The 24,057-nt window shown below is 40.0% G+C and overlaps 1 protein-coding gene across 2 annotated transcripts in view; it reads right to left on the reverse strand.

Moving 5' to 3' along the window:
* C9H1orf21 (chromosome 9 C1orf21 homolog) overlaps positions 1 to 24,057 on the reverse strand; it is a 222,089-nt gene that overhangs the window by 89,681 nt on the left and 108,351 nt on the right. For both annotated transcript variants that reach the window (XM_026392843.2, XM_026392844.2), the window contains exon 3: positions 20,114 to 20,208. In XM_026392843.2, coding sequence (XP_026248628.1) covers positions 20,114 to 20,208 — 95 coding nt within the window. The remainder of the gene's footprint in view (positions 1 to 20,113; positions 20,209 to 24,057) is intronic.

The following is a 24,057-nucleotide window of genomic DNA, read 5'->3' on the forward strand; positions in this document are numbered from 1 at the left end:
GTGAGGGGCTGGGGATGTAGCTCAGTGGTTACATATCCCTAGGGTTAATCCCTGGTACAATAAAAAAAAAAAAAGATTTACCTCTTATTTGAAATGAGGATTGCAATATAATTCTGCTTTTTTTTTTTTTTGCATGAACAAATAGCAGAAAAAATCATAGTGGAACATTTATTTTTGAAGTTGTTCATGAAGCATTGCTCCTTGGCATACAACCTCGATAGGTTGTAAGGATTAGGAAAAGCCAAAGATGGCCTCCTTTTGCATGTGTTAACGATGGGATCCATTCATTCATCCCATGAATATTACTGCTTTTGATCACCTAGGGCAATGAGCTAGGTACTGAGGAAAGGGCTGTTAACAGCTAGACGTGGCCCAGAGCAAACAGGACTTCAATGACAATGGCGGAAAAGGTTGCAAAGGAGAAGTATAGGGTTCCAGAGCCAAAATGAAATCTGTAGGGAAAGAGGGAATGGTGGCAGGGTCCAGGGGACAGTCAGGGGAGGGAACAGTGAGAGGCAGGCTCTAGAGAGGATAGGGCTTGACTACAGGTGGGCCAGAATCTGCCTGGTGGACCCCAGAGACCAGAGAGGGGTCATGTCCTCTGGCGATCACCCGAGAGCATTAGGAAACCACTGTGGGAAGGGCTTTCTGCAGAGAAGTAGCATAATCAGCTATTTATTAAAACACAGAAAGAGAAGATAATTTCAATACCCAGGGTAGTTCGAGGGGCATACAGAACTGGGCGGGATGAGTTGGGGGTCATCACTATTGCTCGCGATCCCTTCCCACGATGGATGAAGATGTGAAGTGTCTAGACCAAGACCACACAGAGAGATGATGGCTGGGTGTCCCTGGTCTGACTTTTGGTCCAGAGTTTTATTTTATTTTTTTCCCTAAATTAAAAACCATAACTGTCAAGTTGCAATCATAGCTCTTCCTACTTTGGCTCACATGTACACAATCTTAGAACTGACTCTGCTTCCCCACCACTTTGAATTTACTGATGCTAACAGCAGCAATCATTTATTAGGCACTTGCCAAGTGTCAGGCGACTTGTTAGGTGCTCCTCGGGTCGAATCTTCATGACAGTCTTGTACGATAGATATCACTCGACTGTTTTGCATTTGAAAATATTGACGCTCAGAAATATGTTTCGAACAGCCCTAGGTCATGCAGGCAGTCAAGAGCGGATCAGGATCCAAAGCCATTTTCCTCTGACTCCATGGCTATCACGCCATGCCGATCCTAGATTTTTATCATTAACAAAGGCTAAACCTTGGTTTTTCTGAGGAAAATCAGAATGAGAAGCAAGAACTTTCTTTCTCTAAGTAAAAAAGTATGTATGTATATAAACATATACAAATATATTCATAAATACAAATTGCCTGAAAAGTTATATATATATATATATATATATATATATATATATATATATATATATATATATATATATATAAAATCTACAAAGGTTAAGAATTGAGAAAATTCAGAAGTAGATTTTAATTTTATTTTTAACTACCACACGAATGGCACAATATTTCAGCAACATTTTGTGGGGTAAATGCTGGCAATAACCCATGGCTGGAACAAGGGAAAAAAGTCCCCTTAGAATGATCTGATCTATAACCTCAACTGTAGGAAGCACACTACTGACTCTCAAAAGTATGAGGCAGTGGGAGAAAAAAAGAGAGAGAGAGAAAGAGAGAGAGATCAGTTCTGACTGACCTGTTCTTAACACCCCTCAAACAGGAAGAAATGGAAATTAAAGTCAGCTTCCATATAGCAGATCCTTCAAAATTTAGAAAGTATAAGAAAATAGGGGGAAAAAATCTGGCCTTAATGAGAAAGTGATATAGCACTAAAGAAAAAGGAAAACTAGAAAGATCTTAGAAGCAATTGTAATTCCCCTGAAATAAACCTTGCACATCATGCAAAAAATATTCAGGAAACAGCTGTTATTCATTCTTAGGGAGAGAGAGAGAGAGAGAGAAATATTCCCATTAAGAAACAAGAAGAGGCCAGGAGGCGCTCACTCTGTCACAGAAGTTAAGATCATCACTGCCTGAAGTCAACACAAAACTCGACGCCTTAGGAAAGAGGGCTGGAGAATAAGAACTGGATACGAGAAACGTAAATGGAGAGTTGAAAAACATCAGAAGATGAAAGGAAGGTGAGGGAAGATGGTAGACAGAAATCGGAGAGTGGAGATGTATTGCAAGCAGGAGAAGTTCACCAGGGAAGAATAAAGGAGAGTCAATTTTCCAAAATTTAATGCCAACGTCAAATACAAAAAAAAAAAAAAAAAAAAAAAAAAATTGTGTTCTGTGTTGTAAGCAGAAAAACACACAAAGGCAAACAAAAGCATTGTTCAGTGTAAAACCAGATCTTTTTCAATTGGTGAAAATTACTAGTTTTCGTTTTTTTCCCTTGTAGAAATGGACAGAGTAAACAAAAGAATGGGAAGGACTGGAGACCTGTGGGGAGGGAAAACAGCTGTACGCACTCCAAGACGCTTTTGTGTGTACCAGGAGAACCCCAGTACCATTTCTACAAAAACCAGAGAATGTTGCCCCAAATCCCAGGGAAAGAAGAAAAGGGGAAAATCTCTTAATGGGGGCTACTGATACTGAAAGGGTTTAGAAAGTCACGGGATCCATTTTCCACTTGGCAATTTGTAAGCATGATCATCAATTCAGGGAAAGACAGCTGCTGATTTAAAAGAGCCACACAAGAAAAAAAAAGTCCTAAATATTGATTGTGATGGATTCTAATAGTGACGAGATCACTGAAACAAAAGTGACAGAAGAGAAATATAAGGGAAACCTTGGAAGAAGGAACAAATGATAAAGATCCTCAGGATAGAAATGCAAATCAAAACTACCCTAAGATACCATCTCACTCCAGTAAGACTGGCAGCCATTAGGAAGTCAAACAACAATAAGTGCTGGAGAGGATGCGGGGAAAAGGGCACTCTTGTTCATTGCTGGTGGGACTGCAAATTGGTGCAGCCAATTTGGAAAGCAGTATGGAGATTTCTCGGAAAGCTGGGAATGGAACCACCATATGACCCAGCTATTCCCCTTCTCGGTCTATTCCCTAAAGCCCTAACAAGAGCATGCTACAGGGACACTGCTACATCGATGTTCATAGCAGCTCAATTCACGATAGCAAGACTGTGGAACCAGCCTAGATGCCCTTCAATAGATGAATGGATAAAAAAAATGTGGCATTTATACACTATGGAGTATTACTCTGCATTAAAAAATGACAAAATTATAGAATTTGGAGGGAAATGGATGGCATTAGAGCAGATTATGCTAAGTGAAGCTAGTCAATCTTTAAAAAACAAATACCAAATGACTCCTTTGATATAAGGGGTGTAAACAAGGACAGGGTAGGGACGAAGAGCTTGAGAAGAATATTTACAGTAAACAGGGATGAGAGGTGGGAGGGAAAGGGAGTGAGAAGGGAAATTGCATGGAAATGGAAGGCGATCCTCAGGGTTATACAAAATGTCATATAAGAGGTAAGGAGGGGTAAGTCAAGAGAATACAAATGGAAGACATGATTTACAGTAGAAGGGGTAGAGAGAGAAAAGGGGAGGGGAGGGGAGGGGAGGGGAGGGGGGATAGTAGACAATAGGACAGACAGCAGAATACATCAGACACTAGAAAGGCAATATGTCAATCAATGGAAGGGTAACTGATGTGATACAGCAATTTGTATACGGGGTAAAAGCGGGAGTTCATAATCCACTTGAATCAAACCGTGTAATATGATGTATTAAGAACTATGTAATGTTATGAACGACCAATAAAAAAAAAAAAAAAAAAAAAAAAAAAAAAAAAAAAAAGATCCTCAGGATAAATTAAGGAAGTGTGGGCGAGGACGGTGAAAAGTCAAAAGATAAAAAAAAAAAAAAAATTCCTTATATTTTCCAAGTGGAGTAAAAAGTCATTTGGTCCAAAGAGAAAGCAGCTATCAACATCAATATCATCATCTCCTTTTTTGTCTTCATCACTGTTGGCATCACTATTGTCATCAAAGCACTTATTAGGTGGCAGTTACCATTCTTTGATGTTTTAATCCCCAAAATAAATCTATGTGATGGGGGCTATTGTCTCCATTGCACAGATGAGGAAACTGAGGCCCAAAGTGATAAAGTTACTTGCCCAAGGCTCAGAGCTAAATCAGTGGGATTATAATTCAGCTTTTAACTGCTTCATTCTTCTCTTTCTCTATGGCTAGTTATGACCAGAAGAACAGGGCATGTATGGGATACATCTTCCTTTTAAAAATCACTTATTTTGTGGTGCTAGAGGTATAATCCAGAGCCCCATAACTGCTAGGCAAAGCACTCTGCCCAGCCCCCTATTGATATTAAATATAGTATTTAAAGGAATAATAATAGTTTTATAGCAACTACTATGTACAATGAACCTATTATGTGTCAGGCATTGCACTAAGCATTTGACATCAGTTTATTTAATTCTAACTGCTCTGTAAGTTGTTGCAAAGGTGAAGAATATGAAGGTGAAGATATTGTAAAGATAGTATAGCTATTCAGATTCTTGCTCAGTGTCACCCAGACAACTGGCCAGTTGCAAAGTCATCATTTGAACCTGGGTCTATTTGACCCAGAAACATAGCCTCCTCCTCTAGTAGGCTACATCTCAGAGAGAGGCAGATGTTTGCACACTGAATGGCATTAAGGCAAACCAATATCAGGCTGTCTTTATTTTTAAAAAAGCTACAGGGACTGGTTTTGTCAAGATTACCAAGGACCTCCTGACAGCCCCATTCAACAGACGCTGGGCAGTCATCTGAGAGATCACTACTCTCTTGTCTTTAAGCTCCTCCCCCAACGGCTGTCTTCTCATCTTCCTCCCACCTGATTGCCTGGCTCTTTTCATTTATTGAGCAGTTCTGTCCTAAACCATCTCCTATCTTTTGGCAAGCATTGCTCTTGTCATCCCATGATAATGATGATGGATTATTATACATCTCCATATTTTTGCCCTCTCTCTCTCTCTCTCTCTCTCTCTCTCTCTCTCACACACACACACACACACACACACACACACACACACACACACACTTTCAGGCATTTAACTGCCTGATGAACACTCAACGAGCCAGGCGTGGTGATGTACACCTGTAATCCCAGCTATGCGGGAGACTGGGGCAGAAGGATCTCAAGTTCAGGGCCAGCCTGAACAATGCAGTGAGATCCTGCCTCAAAATAAAAAATAAAAAAGACTGTGGATGAGGTGATAGAGCACCCCTGGGCTCAATCCCCATCATCAGTGGGGAAAGGGGAGACTAAAAAATAAAACAACTTTAAAACTATAAAAGAAACATATTAAGGTTTATTAAAATAGGTGACAATACATTTCACAGAATTAGTAATCAGAGCATGCAAAAAATAAAATTGCCATGAAATATCATTTGTATTAAAAAATCTGTAGGAGTTTTTAAAGAAAGAAAATATCCATATTAGTGTTAAAATTGGCAATCTCCATACACTGCTGCATGGAAGACATAGGTAATGTATGTCAAAAACACTATAATTATTCATAACCATCAACCCAATGAGCTCAGTCCTGGAAACTTAAGGAAATAAATCAATGGAAGAAATGGCTTTATTTGGGGTATGCTTACAGATGCATTATCTGCTATATAATAATGAAAAACAGGAAACACAGTAATACTCAGCAGTAGAATAAAAGCTGAGGAAAATCAATTACAGTACTTTTGCACATCCATTAAAATTTAACATGATGACTATAAAGGAAAATAGAAAATGATGGAATGCTAAGAAAAAAACTGGAATGCAAAATTTAGGCTGGCTAGGACTACAGTTCCTGATCAAAGATGGAAAGCATCTTACCAAAATGAAAAAAAAAATGTGTTGTGATGGTACGTCTTTTAAATCAAATTTTAAGATGCAGTTGCCATGATATGAAACGAGACACAGGTTGAATACTGGCTCCAAACTTTATTAGCTGTCTGACTTCAGGCAAGAAGTTCAACTTCTCTGAATTTACCTTACTCACTGAAAATTGAAAAAGTGACATCTCTAATCCTCAGCACACTTGTTTAAGTTAGACTGAGATATAAAATAAACAGGCATACAGCATTTGGCACTGTTCTAAGCACTTCACAAATATTAGCTAGTGACTAAGCAATATTTAATTAAATAATATTTAATCACCATCAATAAATTTTAAGATGAGGCACAAGGAGAATCTGGAGTAGCCATAGCAAGATAATAACTTTTGACAGCTTTCCAAGGTCCATGGGGTAAAGTCTAGCAGTAATAGCAACTTGCCAATATTTATTGTGTTTGCTATGTGGCAAGCATTGCTCTTCACAATAGTTCTGTTATAAAGTAACTGTAACTGTGTCCTTAGGAACTCAGGTTCTGTCAACACTGTAGCATCTTTTATTATATGTAAAGGATGAAGCACAGGATCCCATGGTTCTCTGTACTGGTTTCCATGAAGCTTTAAGGCTGGAGGTAGATCTGCTAAATGAGAACATAAGGGGACCACTCCACCCAGAAGGCTCCCTGGGCACGCTAAATTGGCTTAGGTGTGGAAGTACCATGTGTTCCCCCATTATATGGGTTGGCGTACTCCATGGAAACTGTGTGCTCCCTGGCTGGCATCCTGAAGGACAGGGCTGGGTATTCCTCATGATACCCAAAACCAAGGACAAAAACTGGAGATTAATGAATACTGGTTTCATGAGTGAATGGATGAAAGGATTAATGCATTTTCTTTCCCCAGGATCCCGATGTTTCCATTTGTAGCAGACAACTAGACCAGTGTCAGACTTGCAAGACCTTGATTTTCCAGTGCTCCTTGAATTTTGTGGAACTATTAAATCAACAACTTCAAAGGTTACACTCCTTTATATTGAATCTTTCTGTCTTCTCTTTAACGACTGGGAAACTGTTAAGAACTCTGACCCCATAAAGAATGTTTTCCCTTTTAAAAACAGATTTTTTTTACTTTGGAGAAAGAAAAAAGAATTACTGAAACATTCTTAAACACACCAAAAGAGAAGATTCATTTGGTGGACGTGCTCTCTTCCCCTTTATCCTCAGATCAGTTCAGGGCTGAGGAACTATTATTAGAAAGCTCGGAGGAGGAGGATGCCTTGAAAAGGGAGATAAGATGTGGGACACCCTTGTGTTCAAAGCTAATTTGAATTATACAGGCTACTGGGGTTACTGAGATATGCCAAACATTTAGCTAATGAGCAGGCTCTTGAGACAAGAGGGCTGCCTAGAGGTAGACACAGTTTTTCCTCATTAGTGAGTGATCACAAACTCTATCTAAATATGCATTCCCACTCTCTCTCTATAAATTCACTTAATTTGTTCTTTCTCAAATTCTGATAACATGAACCAATTTAAACTTGAAAGTCAAAGATTAAGACTAGGGGTATTCCACCTTAAACACAATGATCCAACATCCACTGCCATATGAAGACACTTATATAGGGGAGTAAGATAAAATGTTACTATTATGATACTATATTTATACTTATGTTTGAAGATCTGAAATTGGAATTAATTGGAATCTTATTTTAAAAACTCCATGGATGATGTTCAACAAAACAGTAAAACAATACTTAACAAGCAGAGGTGCATGGAACCTTCTAGAAAGTTGAGGGCACATGATATGGAAACTAAGAAATAGAAATAGGAGGAATAAGAACTATCTTTATTCAGTACTTAACTAAGTATTGTAGCATACGACTGGGTATTTCACCCAAATCACCTAATTTGTTCCTTAAAACAACCCAGAAATGTCTAGCCGCCATCTGATTTTACAGACAAAGGATCATGATTCATGGAATTTATAAGAACATCTGGTTAGAAAAAGCAGCTTGGCTAGGTTCAGTGCCAAGGCCTTCTTTTCTTCGGTTCATCATGTGTGTCAGCCAGTATCAGAGAAGATTTGATGAACAGCATAATTGATTTTGTCTCCTGGGATTATATGCCTTATGCCTTTTGTGTATCTGGTATATCTGGTACTTAAAAAAAAAAGGTGTTTCCCACAGTACAAAAGTACAAAGGGATGTTTCTTTATCAGCGTTTGTTTTTTTCTTTTCTTTTTTTTTTTTTTTTGATAGTACTGGGGATTGGACCTAGGGATTCACACATGTTGGGTAAGAGCTCTACCACTGAGCTACATCCAGGCCTTTTTTATTCTGAAACTGGATCTTGCTGTACTGCCTAGGCCGGCCTTGAACTTGCCATCCTCCTGCCTTAGCCTTCTGAGTAGCTGGAATTACAGGTGTGTATCACTGCAATGTGCTTATCAGCTTTTCTTTTAAAATAGAAATTAGATTAAAGAGCACAGTCCAGGTTTTGGAAGTCAGTCAGCTTTCTCATGATGCCAATCCTGTAAAGCGGTCTCTATCCACCCACATATTTGAACAAGATGGTAACTGTACCTCCCATTCCCTGTGTTCCTCTGCAATGCAACTTGGCCACTCTGCCATCAAGAGGAGGAGTTTGGATTTCCACCCCCTTGAATTTGGGAGGCTCTATGACTGCTTTGACAAGTAGCTTCCAAAACAGTACCACTGCCTGTAAGAAGACAGTTGTGAAGCGCCCTCAGAGACCACCATGCTGTGAAAAGCCCAAGCCACAGAGAAGTCATAGGTGGACACTTGTCCTAGCTGAGCTCATGGCCAACAACAATTGCTAGCCCTGTGGGCGAGCTGTCTTGAACTTCTAGCCCAGCTGAGCCTACATCCTATTGCAAGTGCAGAGACCCTAGCAGGAACTGTCTAGCTGACCTCTGTCCATCCGTGGAAGCATGAGAAAATAAATAAGGCACTGTATTTTGCAGCAGTCAGTTATGCAACAACAGATCATCGGGACAGTGATGTTGATGTATCTTTCTTCCATGGAGAAGCAACCATAGGTCTTTGAAGCAAGTAGGATCTTTTGGTCAGGGGTGTGTGCATGGTAAAATACACTACATGGGGCCTAGGGTTGTGGCTCAGTGGTAGAGTGCTCGCCTAGCACATGTGAGGTGCTGGGTTCGATCCTCAGCACCACATAAGCATAAATAAAATAAAGGCATTGTGTCTCAATGAAGAGAAGGGTTATCTTCTAAAGTTGGTGGTTTTATTTCTATCTAGAAAACAATGTGGGTTTAAAAGAATGATTAGAGATATTAAGAGTTAGTGTACCATTAGGCTGTTGCGTTAGTCAGCTTTTCATCACTGTGGAAAAAAATGCCTGATAAGAACCACAGAGGAGGAAAAGTTTATTTGGGCTCAGTTTCAGAGTTCTCAGTCTGTGGTCAGCCAGCTCCATTGCTCTGGGCCCGGGGTGAGGCAGAACATCATGGTGGATGGGTGTGGCAGTTGTGAAGCACAGAGAGGGAGGGAGGGAAGAAGGGGCCAGAGACAGATAGAGTATCCAAGGTCACAATCCCAGTGACCTACTTCCTCCAGCCATGCCCTGCCTGCCTACCTTACCACTCAGTAGTCCATTTAGCTATCAATGGATTGATCCAGCAAATAGATTAATCCATTGATGAGGTCAGAGCCCTATTCACTGCCTAAAAGCTCCACCTCTGAACCTTACTGCATTGGGAATCATGCTTTCAAAGCATGAGCTTTTAGGGAGATGTTCCAGAGCCAAACCATAATGGCTGTCAAATAATTCCCATTTTTTTCTTAACTTTTTTTTCTTTTTTGTTTCTGTACTGGGGAACTCAGGGACATTTTACTGTTGAGCTATATCTTTAGTCCTTTTCAAATTAAGACAGGGTCTCAAAAAAATTGCTGAGGGTCTCAATTAGTTGCTAAGGCTGGCCCTGAACTTGTGATCCTCCTGCCTCAGCCTCTCAAATTGCTGGGATCATAGACATGCATCACTGTGCCTGGGAAAATTCTCATTTTCTAAAACAAAAACAAAAACATCATCTAGTACCTGACTAGCATCAGAATGCCGATGGCATGATTTTTTTTTTTTTAGTACCTGCCAAGTTCTATCCAAGCTGACAAGAAATTTCAGCACTAATGATCTCAAGAAAAAGACTGGTTTCTCTCACATAGTAATATGCATTTAACACTCATCTATATTTTTTTCATAGCTTGATTTCTCAATCCTTTTCATCACTGAGTAATAGTCCCTTATATAGATGTACACACTTTGTCTACTCATCCCTGAAGGACATATTGGTTGCTTCCCATTTGGGGTGATTATACATAAAGTTGTTACCAACAGTCACATGAAGGTTTCTATATGGTCACAGGTTTTCAAATCAGTTGGAAAAACACCTTGGAACATGACTGCTAGACATATGATATGACTATATTTAGCTTTGGAAGGAATTAAGATCTAGTTTTTGTTTAGGAAATATTGTATTTTCTATGTATATTAGGCATGAAAACATAAATGGTGATTACGAGATGTATGACTAATTTTGTTTTTATTCACTTCTGCATTTCTCCAAGAATGGCTTAAAGTAATTCACGCAAGTAGAATGTTTATTTTAAAAAAAAAAGGAAAAGTTAATTTTAAAAATGCAATTAAACAACAGGAAGAAATGAAATAAATACACTAGCTACACCTAGTTGACTTTGTCTCACTGGATGGCCGGCTCTTGGCAGCTCAGAGCCTTTGATATGAGCTTAAACACTGTGTGTGTTAAGATGTCACTCTGGAGCACCTGACTGGAATGAGATTCTCCCTTCTTTTTATCTACAGCTGCTGTTCCCCGCCGTGCTTTTCAGGCTCAGCACGTCTCTGACTCTGGAGAAGTGAAAGAACCCTTGTTAGTGGGACCAGAATCTTGTCAGTCCTGCTGGGCCCCGTCCTAATGATGAGCCTTCTACTTTGCATTTGAGATGAACCCCAACCTCATATCCAGTTCCCATCACAATACTCTTGACTTGTTTCCAGTCAAAGTATCCTTAACTATAAACATCCATAAAAAAGTATTTATTTGAAATTAGGCAAATCCCCAAATTATTCAGTTATGAGCAGAAGTTTGTCAGTAAATGAGAATCTGTGGGGTAGCATCTCACCCGAAAGAAACAAACAAACAAAAAAAAGAGTCAGTTCATTAAGTTTTGGAAAATACATTATCAGTATCAATAGTTTCACTTTTCAAAGAAGAAAGAAATCCGGCATGTACTATGATACAGAGCACCGAGTAAATAAATTCAATTAGTCCTATTCTGAATGCGAGGCAGGCAGGAGCAACGGCACCTTCATATATCTATTATATTGTTGACAAGCTAAACAATACATCTTCATGTCTCCAAAGAAGATGCATGAATTTTTCACGGCTGGGTATTTATTTCCTTCTTTTCTGAATGACAGCTACAGAATCATCTTCAGAATCATCAAGAACCCCTGAAAGACGAAAATTCCTGCACCTCTTTTAACAATGGGTATTATTTGTTCACAAATGACGCCCAGAGGGACAATGACCAAGTCCAGGCCCTTGAAAACATTATGGCTTCTTTCCAAACTCTCTCCTCCAGGGCATAAATTATTAATTCTGGGTGAAGCTATCTCACAGAGTTTGCCAACAGATGCATGAAACTTATATGCTTTGGTTTTACTTTTAGTATCCCATAGATGATAAGGCAGAAATTTGAACAACCTGCAGAAAAGACACCCGGCTATGTCTAATACTGGTGGTCCAGCCTCAGGTGTCACTCATTTCCCTCTGGTATCTGGGCCACTGAGCAAAAAATGCCCAGGTTTTAATAATATTCAGATCCAACTTCTAAGATGACCATGTGGATCAAACAGAATCAGGCCTTGATGAAAGTACTTTCCGCTTTCTATTTAAATGTCAGGGTTCCAGTCTTGAAGAAGAGGGCAGAAATCTTAATCTTAAGTATTGCTGGTGTTTGTGAATTTCCAGAACTGAGCAAGAAAAGTTTCAAGGGACAAATTAGAGCCTATCATTTATTGGGCAGGAGGAGGTCAAGAACAAATAGGTCCGACAACAACTTTTAGATGGACCTTGTTTTAGTCAGTTTTTTTCACTACTGTGACTAAAGGATCTGACCAGAACAACGATAGAGGGGGAAAAGTTTATTTGAAGGCTCACAGTTTCAGAGATCTTAGTCCATAGAAGGCCAGTTCCATTTCTCAGGGAGGAGTGTGTGGCAGGCAGAGGGAAGCAGCTCACATCACGGTGGTCAAGAAGTACAGAGAGAGACTCCACTCTCCAGGTATAAAATACAAACCCCATAGTCACGGCCCACTTCCCATCTCCTCCAGCCACACCCTACCTCTTCAGTCAGTCAATACCATCAGGGATTAATTCACTGATTAGGCTAAGGCTATAACCCAGTCATTTCTCTTCCAAACTTTCCTGCATTGTCTCATATGTGAGCTTTCGGGGGACACCACATCAAAACCATAACAGACCTTGTATCCAAGGAAAGCATGTTTAAAGGCAATCACTCTTGTAACAATGCTGGGAAAGGGAAGTCATTATCACACCCTCAATCTTTTAATCAGAGCTGCAGAGGTCTGTTCTATTTATTCTGTAGTTACACATGCTGCAGACTACTGGTAAACCCGAAATCAGTATGCTGACAAGAAAGGAAAAAAGCGACATCAACTAGCCAAATAAACACTTCACAATATATCCCATCAGTCTCCCGAACCACTTGTCATTCATGCCTCGGCTCAAACTTTTCCTTCTGCTTGAAATCCCTTCCCAACTTCATCTGTCAATCAAAACCTGGTTTCCTTCACGGCACACTGAAATGGCAGCTTCTGATTTTCCTCAGATCTCCCAGTTGGCACCCACCATTCCATTCTGGTTCTCCCGAGACTTCATTAGGGCCTCTGTTTGCTGTGTGTGTCCATCTCATCTAGAGTTTCCGGAGTTACCCCTATGCTGGGTCAATCCTTACACTCCTTTCAGTGCCCCCACAAAGCCACACTGGTAGTGAGAACAGAGTACAATGAAACAGGGACTTGTTCAAGAGAGACGTGGCACTGGGATCCTAACGAACACTGTTCACCTGCATTTGGTCAGTTCAGTGTGAATAGGGGTAAGAGAAAAAGTTATTCGAGATAGGATTTGTCATGCTCTCCTACCCCCTCCTTTTTGGATGACTATAGAAGTTTCTTCAAAAACCACCTAATTTAAGTGGCTGGGGATGTAGCTTAGTGGTAGAGTGCTTGCCTAGCATGCATGAGGCTCTGGGTTTGATCCCTAGCACTGCAAAACCAAACCAAACCAAACAAACCAAACACCCTTGCGTCATTGATGTCTGCGTATGTTAAGCTGAGAAACACTTTAACATTGCCATTTCTTCGTGGGAGACTGCAGTCCACTATGATGCCACAGCTCTTTGTTCAAGGAAGAAGGGTCAGTGCTTACTTAAAACCAGAAGTATGCTGTGCCCTGACTGTGTTTCTATTAAAAAATACCAACAGAATACCAAACGAATCCAGGTGTCCTCTTAACCAGTAATAACAACAATCATTGTAATCTGTGTTGGGCTTTATGCATACAAAGCACTTTTGTGTGCACTATTATCCTTGTAATATTCTGCTCCTGAATCAGGAACTTTGCTTCTGTCCCACACTTGAAATTTAGAAGGCTGATTCAACAAATCCCTTGTCCTCAGAAACACTACTCCTGTTCTGCTCTAAAACAAATTGCCACGTGCCAGAATAATCTCTAAGACCTGGAATGTGCTTGGCTCAAGTAACACAAAAACGCAGGGTAGCTGGAGAAAGGAAGTCTTTCAAGACAGATGAAGAGGTGCCACTCTTCCCGCCTGTTCCTTCTACACACAACAAACATCATGGAGGAGAAGGACACTGTCAATGCCCTCTGCTCGCGTGAGCCGCTCAACTAAAACGCGCAGGGAGATAGCACCTGGGATCCTGATGCTGTTTCTCCAATTACTTGGATGAACTTCAGGCTGATGTCAAAGCCTAAGAGAACAGGGAAGGAGACCCAAGAGATCCTATGGGATGACTCTGGCACTAAAATGATATTTATGTTTCTACCAAAGGGTGTATCCTGTCTCTATCAGACACCCAGAACCCCTCTCCATCTTCACTCTGCTTTGGGGAACTCCCTGGTCCTCTAGAGGCCCCCAAACCAGGAAGTACCCCCCTCAAGTACAAAGCCCACTCCCAACAACTCACCCACCCTAACCTGATCTCAAATCCAATTCACACCTGGAAAGAGAGAAGAGAAAAAAGAAGAGGTGCTCCACATACCAGGACATTTTGTTTGCTAATACCAGCTTCACTCTTGTCGGTTTATTTTACCTTATTCTCAAAAGTGCTGCAGGTTTTTAAATGGCCTGGGAAATTGGGATGATGCTAAGTCATAGTCTTTTGCATTATTTGGTTTCTAAAAATAATTACTTGACTTTGCATTTGAGGACAAGCATACAAAGGTAAATAGTCATTTCTAAGATCTGCAGAACAATCTTTAAATAGAAATGTCAATTTGCTACTATATTAGTTGCTCTAAGAATCACAGAAAAAGTAAAGATGGCAGTATTTGTTAAAGAGAGGTCAAATGGACTCTTACAGAGTTCCTAATTATGAGAACGCCTATATGGGAATCTATGTATCTGACTCATAACAAAACGTTTTATCAGTGACTACTAAAACAACCTTCATTCATGTACCTTTTATTCCTCCCAAGGTATACTTTGATGATGACAGTGATACAGTGACTGTGGGCTTGAGCACCTAGCTTCCTATTGACTACCACTGACTGAATGGAATTGCAGAACATTCTCTGGTTTGTTTCAGACTATCAATCAATTCAGTGCTTTGGAGAACAGGAGCTCCTCCTTAATTACAGGAGACTGCTTTACCCACAGCATGTTCTCTGGGTCAGGGCTGCTTCCTAGTTTCACTGACTGATGCCACTGCTTGGAGGAGGAGGCTCTGATGGGTTGCTAGAGCATTCTGTCTCATCAAAGATGTTTCCTAATTTCCAAGTCTTCATGTCTGCAGCCGGATATCCTGACATTTATTAGAAATTGAATGCACTGGAGATAGGTATGGAAGCTCTCACAAACTCACCAGGCCCAGGGGTAAAAGGCCCCCTGGTTCTGAATCTAGTACCAATGGCGAGAAAATGTCCAAATACTTAAAGATTCCAAAGTAGTCCAAATTGGAATTTCTATGTTATCCCCCTTTTAATACATCAATTTAAAATGAAAATTAAAACATTAAATGTAAGGATAGAAATCCCCTTGACCACACACTCAATTCTTTCTCATTTCCTCCCTCCCCAGCACAATACCCTAATAAAAATAACATTACAATAGACAACAATGGCATTTTCTATGCTGTGCTAATATCTTCTTTAATTTTCACAACTTCCTGTTAAAATGGGTCCAATTATTATCTCCATTTTGCAGAGTAGGAAACGCAGCCTCAGTGTACTTCAGTGCCTCATCTACTGACGAACCCATTACTGATAGATCCACCCAGGTTTTGTCTTTGAATCTCTACAGAGATATGGATACTCATGAAAAATGCACAGTGTTGCTTGCTGTTTTATTTAATTAAACAATCTTAGCAGGATATGAGGGCAAATACCTGTAATCGGATGACTTGGGAGGCTGATGCAGGAATATAAAAAACCTGAGCTACTTAGTGAGACCCCTGTTTCAAAATAAAAAGGGGTGACGATGAAATTCAGTAGTGGGACTAATTCCCAGGTATAAAAAAGAAAAAAAAAAAAGACAAAACCACAACAACAATAAGCCCCCCCACACACACACACACACAAAAAACCTTAAATGACATCATGCTAAAAATATCAATTCTACAATTTGCAGGACATTTCCATAACAGTTTGTATGGTTCTCATTTTTTAATAATTATTTCCTATTATGGTGTGCAGTACTATTGTCCTACTGACAGGCATGATGGTTATTATTATTTTTCACGGATAAACAATGTGTAGTGAATGTCCTGTGTGAGCCTCCTCAGGTACCTGGGTAAGTGTTTGGGTGCAGAGCAAGATGTGGAAGTGTTGGGTGAGGCCATGCATGTTTAAATTTTCATAGATACTGCTGAACTGCCCTCCGTGATGTTTACCACCAGTATGCAAATACATATTTTCCTATAACCATGCCAAAATTTGATATCATCAAATATCAAGTCGTTGACAATCTAATGGGTGAAGAATGGGATTGTGTATTAATTTGCATTTCCCTGATTACCATTAAAGTTGTATTAGGTAACACCACCCACACAATTAAACAAGACAGTGAGTTAAAGATGGGTAACACAAAAAAAGATATAAGCACATGCAACATATTTTATTTAAAAATACACAGATGTGCATTTCTTCTCTAATCTCTTGATATAGGAACCAGGTTTCTCCTCTCAGTAAAGAACCACTCCACATTGGGCTTCACATTAGCCATATCCATAATGCACATCCCAGAGTCCCTATTTTGGTTTCTTAAGTGAAGTGAGAATGTAAAGACCTTGTGAAATAGTCCGAGTGTTGAATTTAATCTAATTTAACAGGAAGCTTTTAGTAACTTCCCTTCATCAAGACTTTCCAAAGCATTCAATTTAATTTTCACTGAAACAGCTCTTTCCTCACTTGTGTTTCATTGGTTTGCATATATTTAACTAAATTACATAATTACAATGACATTCAACCAGTAGAAACGGATTTGGGAACCAGCACATCAGTTCTTGGAAAACACAAAATTAACTGTGGGAACAAGAGCAGCGAGGTGTTCCTGAGAGCAGCCCCCCAGCCGTCCAGTTGAGCATGGCTTGGGCAGCAGTTTGTATCTTCAGAGAAAGATGCATGACGGTGCACACCCGTAATCCAAGCGACTTGGAAGGCTGAGACAGGAGGATCCCAAGTTTGAGGGCAGCTTCAACAAATTAGTGAGGTCCTAAGCACCTTAGCAAGATCTTGTCTCAAAATAAAAACTAAAAAGGACTAGGGATGTAGCTCAGTGGTAAAGCAACCCTGGCTTCAATTCCAAGTATGAAAAAAAAAAAAATAAAAGAGCTGGGCATGGTAGCATATGCCTGAGGCAGGAATATCACAAGTTCAAAGCCAACCTCAGCAACTTAGAGAGGTCCCAAGCAACTTAGCAAGACCCAGTCTCAAAATAAATAAAAAGGGATGGGGATGTGGCTCGGTGGTTAAGTGCCCCGGGTTCAGTCCCCAGTACGGGGGACGAGGCACTGTACTAGTGATGAAGATGTGTTTTCATATGCTATCCTCTACATTTTCTACTGTGAATCAACTGCTCATTCACCCATTTTTCTAATGGATTGCCTTTTTCCTAATTATTTACAAGTGTACTTCAAAGTCTCAGATATTAATTCATTGCCTTATAACCATTGTAAATATTTTCTCCCAGGCTCTTACCTACCAACTAACTACTTTTTGCAGTCATCCTATTTTTACAAAAGTATCCAGTTTGATGTCACAAAAGAAAAAGTGTTTTCTCGACAGCTTTTGTGTTCTCTGTCTTGTTTAGTGAAACTTCCCTTTGCTAACATGTTAAACATAATCTTCCACATTTTCTTTTAATACTTTTAATAATTGTGTTATCTCCCAGGTTCCAGATGTGGAACTTTTTTTTTTTTTTTTAAAGAGAGAGTGAGAGAGGAGAGGGGGAGAGAGAGAGAGAGAGAGAGAGAGAATTTTTTTAATATTTATTTTTTTTTAGTTCTCGGCGGACACAACATCTTTGTTGGTATGTGGTGCTGAGGATCGAACCCGGGCCGCACGCATGCCAGGCGAGCGCGCTACCGCTGAGCCACATCTCCAGCCCCCAGATGTGGAACTTGAAGTTGAGAAGTTTTAGATTATCTGGCCAAAATTATAAACCATGGCAAAGCTACAGTCCATATTGAGATCTATGTATGTATAATCTTCAAAGCCAGTGCTACGACTTCACACTACCTTAAGAAGGAATTAAAGTCTCAGAGAAGCAAAGTATAATATATGGATGTTAAGCAGTGATGAAAATTGGAACAAATGCAAATCTTTGAATTGAGAGTGCATAAATTGATTGACGTATAAATGATTCATCATTAGTCTCAGACAACCAGCATCATCTCCTCCAGCCACAGAAACTGTGGTCACAGGGCCAAAGTGACTGGAGGTCTTAGGCAACTATGAAGTAACAACTAGGTGCTACACACTGTTAGGTGCTGGACACTTAACTGTAAACCAAAATGAAACAGTTTTACCCTCATGAGCTTACAGTCTAAAAGAGGAATGTACATTAAGCAAATTACTCAGAGGTATTCCAAAACAGCTGGGTTGAATACTGTAGAGGAAAACACAAATATAGTCAGGGAGACTAAAGGAGAACTAGCACAGCTGGTGAGGTCTAAAGGTTTCTATCAGAGAGCAACACTTAGCCTGTGGTTTTAACAATGAGTAAGAGTGACCCAGGCCAGGTATGGTGGTGTACGCCTATAATCCCAGCAACTTGGGGGCTAAGGCAGCCTCAGCAACTTACCAAGAGTTTCAATAATTTAGCAAGAAACTGTCTCAAAATTAAAAAAAAAAAAATTAAAAAGGACTGGGATGTAGCTTAGTGGTAAAGTAACCCTGGGTTCTACCTCCAGTTTAAAAAATAAAGTCTGATCATAATAATTTCTACTAGTTAATCACTGTTACCTTTCCCTAGGCTTTAATGTTGATGGTAAAATATATCCTCATTGTAGGCATGAATCTCTGTCACTAAGTGATACTTTAAGATCCAAATCTCTCTCTCTCTCTCTCTCTCTCTCTCTCTCTCTCTGTCATACACACACACACACAAAGATCCAAATCACATTTATAAATCAACATTTAATTATCAAGAGTGTTTTCACTTTTAAAAAAGATCTGATATTCAAGCTGGGCATGATGGTGCACACCTGTAATCCTAGTGACTCCAGAGGCTGAGGCAAGTGGATCGAGAGTTCAAAGCCAGCTTCAGCAACTTATCAAGGCACTTAGCAACTCAGTGAGACCCTGTCTCTAAATAAAAAACAAAAAAGGGCTAGGGATGTGACACAGTGCCCCTGGGTTCAATCTCCAGCGAGAAGAAAAAAAAAAGATCTAATATTTACTTGTTGATACTTTAGTACTCAGTTCACGCATTCAGAAGAGAATAAAGAAAAAATAAATAGCTTCTAATATTCACTAGAGTATCAAGGAAAATGATAACCTTAAACAGCCACTGTGCATTGGTTACTCTCTGGCCACCTCCCTCTGCTATAACAGAAAATTATATGAAAACTGCACATAATAGAAAGATGAAAACTGCACATAATAGAAAGAGGAGTTTAAGTGAAGTGGAAATACTTTACAATATTGCAGGCTTCTCAAAAATACGTTCACTCAATCATGAAAGAAAACAATTCAAGAATAAAATATATATAAAAGCTGTTTGGCACCAATACTGCTGAATAGATGTAGATTCTCAATTATTTGTAACCTTTTTTTAAGAAATCATCTAATAAGACAGCTAAATATTTTTATAGAGATGGAATATTAAGGTATATATTGATTCATATGGAAAAAAAAGTTCCTAACTTCCTATTTCCTATCATTACAATTTCCTGCTAACTAACTCAGAACCCTCATACCTTTAACACTGTGAGTGGGGAGCACCGACCCTGGGTGGAGACCCACCCTGGAAGTACATTATTTCCCCTTGAAAGGCAACTTTATCAATGGCATTACACGCTCAGAGTACAGAAACTTTACCAATTCACCTTGACCTGGATAAGAGTTAGTGGGGGGGGGGGTAGAAAAAGCCCCAAGTGAACCAAACTTCCTCCCATAAATCTCAATCCTACACCATTCCCCACCCCCACCTTTAAATTTAGAACTTTAAAAACATGAATAAGTGCACTGCATTTTCCGGGGTGCACTCCCATCAAGATTAAAGAAGGACTTATTCAGACAAACAGGATACAGGAGTAATGGTGCAGCTTCCAGGCAGGCTATAAATAACCGCAGCGCTTTCAAGAAACCCGGAGCCAGTGTGTGAGTTGCAGCTGAAACATGCAGTGTGGATTGTATTACAATGGTATCACCAAAATTCATTGTCAAAGGAGAAATTCCATTCTTACCAAGTTTTCTTGGTTCCTGGCTGCTATTTTCTGCTCCTCTTCTGCCCCATTTTTCATGTATTTGACCTCTTCCACTGGTTTGATCCTATACTCATCTGAGTGCCAAAAAAAGAAAACACATCTTGTAATTTTTCCCACAATGATGGAAAAGTGTCAGTTAGAAAAGCCCAGTAGCGTAATTTGTTAGACCCTTTCCCCTGCGGCTGTTTTATATGTGGTTCATTTGGAACAATCTAGAAGAGGCTTAACCGGGGTCTTGGATCCGGTCCTTTTAGGAGGTACTCTTCTCTGTTGACTGGAGAAAGCTCAGCTAATGACAGTCTGACTTCTTGCTCCTTTCAGAGAGAGTGAGTGGTGAGTGGAAACAGGTTATTCTATTTGGACTATTTGGAACCCACACATACCGAGACACCTCCCACAATGCCCCAAGAAGACTCGAGAGAATGTTCTTATTTTCCCCCAAGAAAATATTAGTCCAAAATGCCTATAGCAGCAATTTTCAGCAGTACATCTGGACCTTAATTTCTCTTTTGGAAAAACCTAAAGCATTGTTTAAAACAAAAGAATTGGGATGATGAACAAAATAGACCTTAACAATTGGGAACAGAAATGTTCTTTCTATGATCCTTATATTAAATTTGAGCATGTGACATTATTTCATTTCTTTATTATTCATTTGCTACTCTTCGGGGCTGGGGATATAGTTTAGTGGTAGAGCGCTTGCCTAGCATGTGTGAGGCCCTGGATTCAATCCATAGTACTACAAAAACCAAATAATAATAATAATAATAATAATAATAATAATAATAATAAGCCCCACATGTATGCTTTCATTTCATCTCTGTAAAGTCATATGTGTGAAAAGCAGCAGTATTTATCACATAGATCTATCACTTAAGGGTAGAAAGTAGAGAAGGGAATGGATGGGACCAAGAATTTGCTATAGCCAGAGAGGGGACACCAATCCCAGATCAATACCCATTACAGAACAAGCTCAGGAAAGCCCACAGCTAATGAACTTCTCTAAACAGAGGGTTGGTGACAACGGCGATGACATATTCATCAGATTCCCTTCAACAGGAAATGACTGGAACATCCTAAGTTCAAAAATAGGTGTGACTTTGAGTCATCTTTAATCCAATTTGTGGGGGAAAATTCACACAAAGGAAGGCATTAGGAAATTTCATCACACACACACACTGACGACTGCATAGCATATGGTAAGGAGCAATGTCGAACTATGATAGACAGCTATCATAGAGCACTATCATGGATCACTAAGATTTCGGGCTTTTGTTTAAAAAGTTGGAATGTTTTTCTTATTGCCTATGATTATTTGGCCACAACAACTTTATTCTTACATAGTGCCTTGCGTTAGGATTTCTAATGCCAATTTCTAATGTAGTTTCAGGTTTTCTGATGTTACCCCTGAACACATTAGCCCTGAAGACATTTGTGAAGGCCACATTTCTTCAAGCAATTGTGCTGGTTAAGTGTTTCCACAAATTACCATCCTTAGGAAGGTGATTCATTTGCATATGTCCACATAAGAACTCCATGTTCATGACTCAACCAATTGTTTTTTTCTATCTGACCATTCAAGATAGGTACTGGTGCTGCTTCTTTCCAAAGAAAGATGAGAAACTAGCGTTGAGAATTCAGTAATAAGCCCTTCAAGAATTCCAAGTCCTAAATGCATTAGCTCGTTATCAATGGATTCTGATGCGTAATTACAACACGAAAGGATTTCACATTCCAACTTTGTATTCAGAAAACAGTGAAAGTCAATTAATAATCCTGATCTATTTAATTAAGGATTATTCACTCAGGAGTTGGAAAAAAACAACTGTTAATTTAAAAAGAAAAGACAGTGACAAATTATGGCTCTGATACAACTACACAGAAATAAAAATAATGGTTAAAAGAAAGTTACAACAGGCCTCCCAACTTCGTTTGGAGGGGTATTAATATTTGCAGGGGCATAATATTTGTAAGTCATGACTCAGTGAGATAATTACAAATATTTAACTGAACTCAACTGTGATTTTTAGTTGTTTCTAACAACTCTCTAATGACTTTAAATATAAATAACATGTTGTTATAGATGATACATAAAACACATGTCATATTTGTATTTATGTCGAGTGTATACATATGTGTCTATATATATAGATGTGTGTACTCACACATACACCACAATTCTAGTGGATTCTATTATTTTTGCCTATAAGACCCAAATCCTCAAACGGTAGGATTTTAGGACCTATTTGCTTCTGCATGTCCTCTCCCACGTGCCAAGACAAACTCAGTTCGGATGCACACTGAGTAGCTGGGCAGTATTCAGTCTTTATTTTCTTATCCCTCCAGGGAACGCAACTGAATTGGAAGTAGCAAACGATTAATATTTTTCGAATATTTATCTCCGGTGAAATGGAAAAAGCTCCTGGCGATGTGACTTTCAAAGTAGCATTCTTCCAACCGCAAGCTTTTGTTTTTTTTTTCCTTCTTTTTACCTCAAGACAGACTCTCCTCCAATTGAGAAAGAAGGGAGGTTGGAACGTGTCCTTAACAATCCCGGCTGGCCAGCCCCGTCAGTGTGAGGGGAACACAAAGAGAAAACAAACAGCCATCATGCCTGCTCACAGGACACCCTGCACAAAAACCCATCACCGCCTAAAACCAAAAAGACCCTGGGAGAAGCCGCAATTTGCACAAAGCAAATACTAAAATCTGTCCGGCGGCGTGGAATGGCGATGTCCATCTGGAAAGAGACAACTCGTCAACAAAGTGTCACACATTGCCATGGAGATGCAGCTGTCAGGAACAGCCCTCCTCAGAAGCACTGGGGGTTATGACAGCCAGGCGACTGCTATGGAAATCCAGTTTCCTCTGGTTGGAGGCTCGGGGGAATTCGTTGGGAACTCTAGGCTCCCTTTATCAGAGCCCACACCAGGGACAATGAGGGCAGTGTTACCAGCCAGGGGGTCCTGGGAGCCCAACAGTGTGGGGACTTGAATCAGGGGGGAGGGCAGGGTTCCTCTTCCTCAGGCCCCCCCACACCTGTTCGCCAGGGATTTTCTTTTCTTCCTGTTGATCTTGTCAGGTGGCTTATTAAAATGCACATCAGGAGCAGTGGGTTGACTCCCATCCCCTCCATGTAAACAGTCCCAGGCTGTGCTAGTCAAAATAGATCTGGGTCAAAAGCATGCAGTGCTGATATTTTTAGTATTTTACCCTGATATTATAGCAGGGAGGGGCTGGGATTATTTGTCATTGATCAAAAGAAGACCACCGTAGGAAGGTGTCAAAGTAGATTGGAATTTTCACACACATCCAGCACCTCTCTCCTTCTACTTGATTCTTTTTAAAGTCAATTCTGTTAACGATAAAGGTAACTTGGGAGCAGATCGTCCATCTGCAAAGCCAATGAGTTCTTGCAGCCTCCATTGATAGCCAACACACCCAGAGGGCCCATCCCCTGGACCCACTAATGACACTATTTGGAAATGGGAATTTGACCAAGTCAAAGATCTGCTTGGAACTAAGAGAGTGGTATTTTCTAACAAGGAGTGCACCTGAAAGGAAACAAAAACTACAACATTTGCAGGGTCTGCACTCTGAAAAGCATTTCTGCACAGAAACTACATAAAAAGAGATGGTTTTCTGGATTTAAAGGAACTAGCAATGTCATGAGAAGACAATCACCCTGGACTAGGTCTTGGGAGGAAGTGGGCCTGGGACCTAGACAGGGAAAGAAGGAGAAAGGAAACATTTTCTCTTTACCTGGATGGAAGGCTGGGCCTAGGCCAATATTTTAAAGAGGCAAAGTGTGTCTTTGAGGTCAAACAATCTCCTCTTCTACCAGAGTTCTAAACCTTTGTATGACCCTTCCTTAAGTTTCCATTGCATCCTGCAGCTTTCCTGGACCCTCCCCACACTTCTCT

This window comes from Urocitellus parryii, chromosome 9 (genome assembly GCF_045843805.1).
Source record: "Urocitellus parryii isolate mUroPar1 chromosome 9, mUroPar1.hap1, whole genome shotgun sequence".
NCBI classification, from domain to species: Eukaryota; Metazoa; Chordata; class Mammalia; order Rodentia; family Sciuridae; genus Urocitellus; species Urocitellus parryii.